The following is a 9079-nucleotide window of genomic DNA, read 5'->3' on the forward strand; positions in this document are numbered from 1 at the left end:
GGCCGGCCCCGGGGACTCTGCAGCGAGGGTCAGCTCAGGCCCCGCCCCGCGCGCCGCCCCACAGGGCTGCCCTGGCTCCTGGGACCGGGTCCCCGCCGCGCCTTCCAAGCTGGAGCCCGGATGGGGCGGGGCGCCTGGGATCACCCCGAGCCGTGGCTCCGGGGTGCGCCTGGACTGGACGTGCGCGGCTCGCAGACTGGGGGGGAGGGGGGGAGCGCGCGTTAGAGGCTCCAGCACATTGCACCGGCCCTGCGGGGCGGGGAGCCCCGGCTTCGAGGCCAGGTGGCCGCGCAGACTCTCCCCTTGGGCCGCGAGTGGCAGCAGCTGACTCGGGCGCTTCTGGGCTGCGGACGAAGTGTCGGGACTTAAGACCCGGCTGGGTGGGGGAGGCTCGGAGGACCGCCTACTCTCGGAGCCGGCTACACAGGGCTGGGCGCCTGGAACCGGGGTGGGGTGCCCCTGGGGTGCCCCAGAGCCTCCGCTAAGCGCCCTCGGAAGGAGCAGAGCATCTCTGACCCCCTTTTCCTACTTGCTCCTCCGGGGAGGGGGCCCCGTGGCGTTCGGGGAAGATGGGCGGGAGGGTGCCCCGCCCGGGCCCCGGTCCCGGCTGGCTGGCACGCAGGGTTCCACGTGGTGCGGCGCCGGGCCGGACGCGCGGGGGCACCGCGGGAATCGCGGCTCTTTCTTTAAGGCGGGGGGAGGGGCGGGGGGCGGTCAGGCACCGCCCCCGGGGCTGCGGGGCCGTGCCGGGAGGCCAATGGGGAGCGGGAGGGGCGGAGCCTCGCGATCGCCGCTTAAAGAAACTTGTTGCGGTGCCTTCGCGGGGACTGAGCTCCGGCGGCAGAGGCGACGGCGAGAGGGTCTGGGTAGCTGCGGCGGCGGCGGCGTGGGCGCAGGTCGGGCTGCCTCGGTGGGACCTCGGGCCCCACAGCGGCCGCCGCGCAGCCGGGCATCGGCCTCGGTGCGCATCCCCGGGGCGCGTCCCTCCGCGCGCGGGCCAGATGCTGGACATGAGCGAGCCCCGCGCCCAGCCGCCCTGCAGCCCGTCCGGCACCGCCAGCTCCATGTCGCACGTGGAGGACTCGGACTCGGACGCGCCGCCGTCGCCCTCGGGGTCCGAGGGCCTGGGTCGCGCGGCGGGCTCGGGGGGCGGCGGCCGGGGCGACTCGGCCGAGGCGGCGGACGACCGCTTCCCGGCTTGCATTCGCGACGCGGTGTCGCAGGTGCTCAAGGGCTACGACTGGAGCCTGGTGCCCATGCCCGTGCGCGGCGGCGGCGGCGGCGCGCTCAAGGCCAAGCCGCACGTGAAGCGGCCCATGAACGCCTTCATGGTGTGGGCGCAGGCGGCACGCCGCAAGCTGGCCGACCAGTACCCGCACCTGCACAACGCCGAGCTCAGCAAGACGCTGGGCAAGCTGTGGCGGTGAGTGTCCCCAGAGTCCGGGGGGCAGGGGCTGCGAGTGAGTTCTGGGGGGCTCGGGGAAGGTGGCGCTACGCCCGGCCTCAGCCCTGCTCCCGGTGGCTGTTCCCAGGGCGAGCCCCAGTGGAAAAACACCCTCTGGCCAGCAGGGACCAGGCCCACAGAAGGCAGCAGCAGCAGGAGTGTGGCATCTTTGCCACATTCCTGGGACCTGGGATGGGAGTAGCCTGCCTAAGGTGGTGGCCGGCATGCAGAGTTGGGGTGGGGGGTGGGGTAGGTGGCCTCAGAGCCTGGACGTCTGTTCCTACCGCAGGAAAGGTTGCCTCCGCCCGGGAGCAGGGCACAGCGGTGGGCAGCGTGCTGTGTCTGGAGGTGGCACTCCTCGGAAAGGGCAGAGGGAGGTCTGCTCTGCTGGCACCTTCCTCACACAGCTGCACACTTTGGCACGGCCAGGCTGGTGGCTTTTGTAGGAAGTTGGACAGCAGCAGGGACAAAGTTGCTGCTCGGGACAGCCCACCCCACCAAACTCGCTCTGCCTGGCGTTAAAACGATGGCTTTGGGCTCAGGGCACCAGTTCACTGTTCTCTGCGCGTCACCTCATGAGTGGGCGAGCAGAGTTTGCATGCTTATCGTCTGTGCTCCTGTATCTGTCTGTGTGTGGAAGGCATTGTGGACTTGTACCTCTGTGCCCCAAAGCCCCGTCTGTAGGCCATTAGAAGTAAGCTTCTGGCAGAGTCTGAGAGGCCAGTGTGTGTCTTGAGCCTCATGGAGAACCACTGAACTTTGTCAGAGTTTCTGGAGGTCCGAGACTCCCGGCTGCCTGAGAAGTCTCACCTCAGATCTGGGAAGCTCACTTTGTCCATAGCTTATGCCCCGCTGGGTCCTGCCCTCCTTCTTCCTCCGCCCGCCTTTGAGCGCCCATAAGGGAGGAGACAAACACAGGCTGAGCTGGGGGAGTGAGAGGGAGAAAGAGATGAGATTTGGCTCTTATTATCACTCCTTCTTTGACTTGATGGAGCACACAGGTCTCACCAAGCGGCACCGTGGCTCAGAGCACTGCCTGGTGGCCCCCAAGGTTCGGGTACACGCATGCTCTCCTGGTCAGGGTCCTCCTGGTCCCCTTCTTGTCCTTCCTCTGGGCACTGTCCAGCCTCCAGGCAGCGCGGACGCCAGCGCTGGCTTGGACGCCCTTGCCACCCTGATTGTGCCCTTGGCTCCGCAGCCTGCTGAGCGAGAGTGAGAAGCGCCCCTTTGTGGAGGAGGCAGAGCGGCTGCGGGTTCAGCACAAGAAGGACCACCCCGATTACAAGTACCAGCCGCGCCGGAGGAAGAGCGTCAAGACAGGCCAGAGTGACTCGGACTCGGGCGCCGAACTGGGCCACCACCCCGGGGGTGCCATGTACAAGACTGACGCGGGCCTGGGCGACGCACACCACCATGGTGACCATACAGGTTGGCTCCTGGGGCCCCCCGGTGTCTGAGAATGGCCAGTGGGAGAAGTGGGGGTTCTGGACATGGCAAAAATGGGCAGTGGGGGTGGGAAACGGGGGCTCACTCTCAGGGGCTCACTCCCCACAAGAGGGCCAAGCCTTCCCTGGGTATCCCCCCAAAGCTCCCAGCTGCTTCCCATGCATGCTCTGGGGGTGAGTGGGCACTCTGCTTAGCCCTCTGAGCCTGGAGGGTCTCACAGGTTGCCCGGTTGGCACCCTGGGACATAGGGTTTCTGTCCTAACCGAGGGCATCTTTGCCTCCCTTGGCCTTTGTGCTGGTTCTGACCCAGGACTCACTCCTGCTGCCAGCATGGTGGGCAACAGCCCCGCTTCAGGACCCCTCTGACCGGGGTGCAGTCTTGGCCCCGGAGCTGGCTAACGCTGTGAACGGGTTTTGTGTGGGTTGTGTAGCTATCACGTGCACGGGCTGGGTGCTCCTTGAGAGCGTCCTAAACGTGGTTATCTCTGCTCTCTTCACTGTGGCATTCACAGCGGGGCCTCCTTGGCCCCAGGTCTTTCCGTAGAGCAGCGCTGAACGGAATTTTCTCAGGCGAGGAGTGAGGTCTGGGTCTGGTTTTGCTGGAATTTCTGGGAAATGTACAGGAACAAAAAGCTGTTGATTCCTACCTGCGGCTGTTAGCGGGCTGGTTTTCCTCCCGTGTGCATGTCGCCAGCCTGCCGGCCCCGCCGGCCCCACCCCCACCCCCACAGAAGGGGCATTCATCCCTGCAATGTGTTCTGACCCTAGGGCAGACCCACGGGCCACCCACCCCACCTACCACCCCCAAGACGGACCTGCACCAAGGGGGCAAGCAAGAGCTGAAGCTGGAAGGCCGCCGCCTGGTGGACAGTGGGCGCCAGAACATCGACTTCAGCAACGTGGACATCTCAGAGCTGAGCAGCGAGGTCATTGGCAACATGGACACCTTCGACGTCCACGAGTTTGACCAGTACCTGCCCCTCAACGGCCACTCGGCCCTGCCCACGGAGCCGGGCCAGCCTTCCACCTCCGGCTCTTACGGGGGTGTCTCCTACTCACACTCTGGGTCCGCGGGCATCGGAGCGGCCCCCGTGTGGGCCCACAAGGGAGCCCCCTCGGCGTCTGCGTCACCCACCGAAGCAGGCCCCCCTCGGCCCCACATCAAGACGGAGCAGCTGAGCCCCGGCCACTATGGCGACCAGGCCCACGGCTCTCCAGGCCGTACCGACTACAGCTCCTACAGCGCCCAGGCCAACGTCACCACGGCCGCCTCCGCCGCGGCTGCCAGCTCCTTCACCAGCTCGCAGTGTGACTACACCGACCTGCAGGCCCCCAACTACTACAACCCGTACGCTGGCTACCCGTCCAGCCTCTACCAGTATCCCTACTTTCACTCGTCCCGCCGGCCCTATACCTCACCGCTGCTCAGCAGCCTCTCTGTGCCGCCTGCCCACAGCCCCCCCAGTAACTGGGACCAGCCCGTGTATACTACCCTGACCAGACCCTGAAGGCACCGTGGTTGAGTGGAGGGGGCTGGCGTGGGCAGAGGAGAACCTTTATCTGAAAAGACAGAGCCTCTGAGGTCTCCCTGGAGGTGTTGGCCAGCGAGGTGAGAAGAGGCAGCCGTGTGCGCCCGGCTCTATCAAGTGCCTGCTGACGTGTGCAGGAAACCAACCGAGTCCCTTTGCTTTGCTTCCAGATCTCCAAAACCTGTTAACGGACAAAGCCCTCTTTTCCTCCTCCCTCTCTGTGGTGACTGGCAGCTTTGACACGAAGGATGGCCGTTGGGTCCCTCTTCTGCGCAGACACCAGCGCCTTAGCTTCGCATTGAGACGGATGCAAAATGGAGCCGCAGTACAAAGGACAAAAGGAGGGAAGAGGCACCGGTCTGCAGGCCCCCTTCATTCTGAGGTCCTGGCCAGTCTCAGCACCAAGAACCCCCAGGACCAATGGATGCCGTTTCCGCGGCGAGAGGGCACATCCACAGCCTTGGTGGGGATGCGTTCGCAGGAGCGGTTCGGCAGGGATGCATCCCCAGGAGCACCCGGGCGGGAAGTGTCTGCAGGAGCATCTCTTGGGACCAGCTTGCTAGATCCGAGGTGTTCCTTGTAGTTAGGGCTCTTCTGAGGAAGGTTTGGCTGTGATTAACACTTCTCTCTCTTTTTATTTTATTTTTAAAATTTTAATTCTTGAAGAAGCTCAAACGTGTTTGATTTGTTCTGAAAGCTGTTAAGATGTATTTATGTCCTGTATTATTTTATCTTTAATTAATGAAGTAATTTGTGCAGATAGTAGAACTTAAGATAAAATGGAAGCCTGGGAGCGGAGGACTTGGGCCAGGAGGGCAGGTGGGGTCGGGACCCTGGATCGGGGCCCAGGCTTCCTGGAGGCTGCTGGGACTGTGGGGGAGGAGGAATTTGCCTTGTCGTGTCTCTGATCAGGTTGGGGTGCTCCCAGCACCGGGTGTTAATTTGAGAGTTAGAAAGCAGGGACATCATTGCGTTTCATCCCTGCCCGCAACCGTGCTAAGTGGTAGAGATGGGAATTTCCTGGGATGTGGTGGCTTCAGAAACGTTAATCTTGGCTCTTAGGAACCAGGCGCCACCTCCAAGCTGTGAAACTAAAACCTTCTTCACTAAGCGTTTTTTAGATTCTTCATTTTAGCTGAATAATACCTGACTTACCTGTACTGCTTCCGTTGTACGCTGAGCTATGATAACTGCCAATTTTATGGAAACTCGTGCCTTTAAACTTTGTAAATTTAAATACAGCAAAGAAGTTGCTTCTTTTTACTTTTTCTACTTTCCTATCTTTTTCTAGAGAAGTCTTTTTTTGCATATCTCTTTCTGTGGGTGGGGGTGGGAAACTACAACAGACTCATTTTTTATGCAATCTATTTTCCAGTGTTGAGTTTGGACTTTTCGCTCTCACTTACCTGCTGTGGTGTCTCACTACTTTCTGACCAAGCCATGCTAACTTTTGTACAGATTGATTTGATAAAATTAAAAAAAAAAAAAAATGCTTTCTATCTACATGGGCTGCATTGTTTGTTGCTTTCTCTAAGCCTGGGGATGTGGGGCTCCCAGACCCTGCTCGGCCCCGTTTTGAAGGCACTTGGCCAGGGCAGAGGGGGGCTCTTTGTGCCTCGGAGGACGCGGGCAACCAGAGCTCCTGGAACCAGCCAGACCCCAACCCAAGGCGGAGACCCATCTCCAGCCCGGGGGCGGGGGTGAGGGGGCTGGGCGGTGATGAGACCACCCTCCCTTTTGGGCACTGTGTCTGAAATGGAACATGACAAATCTCAGAAACCTCCAGGAAGCTGGCGACGCATCTTCCTTCCTAGGGGGCCGCCTCAGTAGGCAAAGCGGGTCCAGATGGGCCAGATTCAGGGACTGCGGTTTCCTCCCAGGCAAATCCCAGAGTGGGTTTCTGGGTGGCTGACGGCATTTTTTCGGGCGCTGGCATAGGGCCAGGCTGGGAGCGGAATAAAAGCCGCCCTGCAGGAGCCAGGCAGGGTTGTCTGGTTGGCGGAAAGTGTTTCTAGGGAGAAACGGTTGTGGGGAGTGACAGCGAGCAAGGGGCAGCCTCGCCCCCTGGCTGGGCCTCCCCGGCACACGAGGCTGGTTTCGGGGGGCCTCTTGGGGCTGGGGGGGTGTCGGTAAGAGGAAGATTATGCTTCTCATGAGAATCTAGATTCATGAGGCAGCTGCCTTTGCAATTTTAATGGGGTGGCCCAGGTAGGGGGGCACTCACCCCTCTCCCTTGCCTGCCCAGCCGCCTGTGTGGCTGCAGTCCAGGGCACGTCCCTCGCCCCATGCTGGGGAGCCACGTCCAGGGCCTGCCAAAAGCAGTGTTTGGGAAGAACCGTCCGGGTTTACGAGGGTTGGTGTGGTCAGGGGCGTGCCAAGCCTCTGGGGCAAGGTGGGGTATGGGAGGGGGCTGCAAAAAGCCAGGCTCCCTGGACTTCCACAGCCCTCTGCCTGCATGGAACTGGCCCAGCTCGTCCCGTGTCCAGCCAAGGGCTGTCCGGGCCCATATAGCCCTCGGAGTCCTCCCATTGACACCCCAAAGGGAGGAGACCCGGCCCGCAGCTCGCTGATAGGCGAACGAGGCCGCCCCTCTGCCGCCCCGCATTCGCTCAGGCCTTCCCAGGCTGAACCCTCTGCCGTTTTGTTTGGACTTGGCAGGGCTCCTGTGTGTTAACTCCCGGGGGCCTGGCCCTCCTTCCCCACAACCTGCCCTGGTGTAGAAGCCTCGTGGCGCGGGGTCCTGCATGAGTTTCCGAGGGCTCCCTACCCCTGAGCTCATGGCGCCTCAGGGAGAGGAAGGACAGTCACCCCCATCCCGGGAGGCCATGCCCGTCTGCCCATGAAGACGGGATGCCCTGCACTCTGCCCTGCCTGCCCCAGGCTCCCGGAGGCCCCACTGCCGGCTTCCTCTCTAGGAGAATTCTCAGGCCCTGCGATCGTGGGGTCTCTGTCTCCCGCAGTGACACTAGGGAGCTGAGGTGGATGCCCTGGGAGTCAGGGCCTCTGTGAAGTGACTGCCCTGGCCCTCTGGCTGGTGAGGGTGTTTCAGGAGCTCCTGGCCGGCTGGCTGGTGACAAGGCCAGCCCGGCCCTGGCCCTGCTTTGCCCCAAGTCCATGGGGTGTTTGCCCAAACTTGTGCACAGCCCTGTTCTCACTCAGAGCAGCCCATCCCAGGGATGGGCTAGTGGGAAAGTTCCTCATCTTTCATTTCCTCATCCAGGAGAGAGTGTGCTGCCTCCGACCTCAGCCAAAGAGAATGCCCTGTTCAGAGAGAAAGGGGAAATGGCATTGATGATGCAGCCCGGCGCTGATAGACCAGAAAAGCCCCTTCTGGCCCCGGCACCATTGCCCTTCCTGGGGCAGGACCGGCGTCAGGAGCGGATTTTCTGTTTGGGTGTCAGCTCGGGGCCGAGTGACTGTCCACTTGGAGAGGCCTGCCGCCCCCATTCACCAGGCCTGACCCAGGGGTCAGATGTGGGACACACACAACCTGCTTCTGCTTTAGGCCACATGTCGGAGGACAGCGCCCAGGATGGGTGTCACAGACTTGGGGTCCAGGCCTGGTTTCTGGACCCCAATCTTTCCTCCTCAGTGTCTGGCCCAGGACCTTCCTGAAGCCTGTCTCTGGCTGACCAGGTTTGCAGGGGCTGCTGTCCTTTGGGACTGGGGGGTGGGGGGGAAGGATGAGTTTCCCAGTGGTGACATGACAACCCCAGACACCCGACAAGCCCCTGCCACCTGTGTGGGCAGCCTCCATGGGCTCATTCCACCAGGCTTCATGGGAAACCCATGCCAGCCAGGACCCAGCCTCAGGGCCACCGGTCAGCACCACCAAATCCCCCACCCCCACTGGAGGACAGGAGACAGGGCTGCCCCACCAGGCACTCGGGCCGAGGACTCATTCAGAGGGACGGGAGTGTGTAGATGTAGAGTGCCCCCAAACACGGCCCCAGACCAGGACTCTGCTCCTTGCAGCCTGTGCCATAGTCCTGAGCCATCCGAGGACATGGCGGCTGAGCTGGCCCATGCAGGTGAGGGGCTGTGCCCCCTGACCACCAGGATGTGCTGGGAGCTGCAGGGATGCGCCTGGTCCCTGTCACTCTGGGAACCCCTACATTCTGAGCCGTCGGGGAAAGGGAGGACCATCATCGCCCTGTTTGCGTTTCAGAGGCTCCTGTCTCCTGTCTCGCTCTGGCGGAAGCCTGCCCACTTTGGGAGTCTCCTGTGTCCTGGAGGGAGCAGGCCTGCAGATGACATCTCCCAGGATGGGGCTCACGGGGGGATGCAGGAGCCTTCAAAGGAGGAGAGTCAGGGAGGGAAGCGGTAGAAGGGGGAGATGCCCTGGGGCTTGGGTCCCACCTTCACACGAGGCCCATCCTGGAGCAGAGAAGGGCCAAGCCTGGTGCTGAGGGATGCCGTGTCTTCTTCCGCCCAGCTGTCTCTGGGGCACCTGGCTGTCCCCTGGGAGCTTGGTGTTCCCGCCTGGAAGATGAGACTGTCCCCACCCTGGTCTGGGGGCTGCAGTGAGATCAGGGCCTCCTGCAACGTGACCTCCACTAGCACGATACTTCTTTTTGCTCATTTGCAAAACGAGGTGCGTCTGCTGGTAAGAAAATTAAGTAGAAGTGAAATAGGCCTCAATGCCACCTCTCCCATCCCT

At 62.2% G+C, this 9079-nt stretch overlaps 1 protein-coding gene across 1 annotated transcript; it reads left to right on the forward strand.

Annotated features, from left to right (window-relative positions):
• Positions 1-777: 777 nt before the first annotated feature.
• Positions 778-5922, forward strand: SOX8 (SRY-box transcription factor 8). Its single transcript, XM_036460228.2, has 3 exons — positions 778-1423; positions 2643-2872; positions 3659-5922. Exons 1-3 carry the CDS (start codon positions 1002-1004, stop codon positions 4396-4398), a joined length of 1392 nt encoding a protein of 463 aa, XP_036316121.1. The 5' UTR covers positions 778-1001; the 3' UTR covers positions 4399-5922.
• The last annotated feature ends 3157 nt before the right edge of the window (positions 5923-9079 follow it).

Source organism: Pipistrellus kuhlii, unplaced genomic scaffold, assembly GCF_014108245.1.
Source record: "Pipistrellus kuhlii isolate mPipKuh1 unplaced genomic scaffold, mPipKuh1.p scaffold_m20_p_31, whole genome shotgun sequence".
Taxonomy (NCBI): domain Eukaryota; kingdom Metazoa; phylum Chordata; class Mammalia; order Chiroptera; family Vespertilionidae; genus Pipistrellus; species Pipistrellus kuhlii.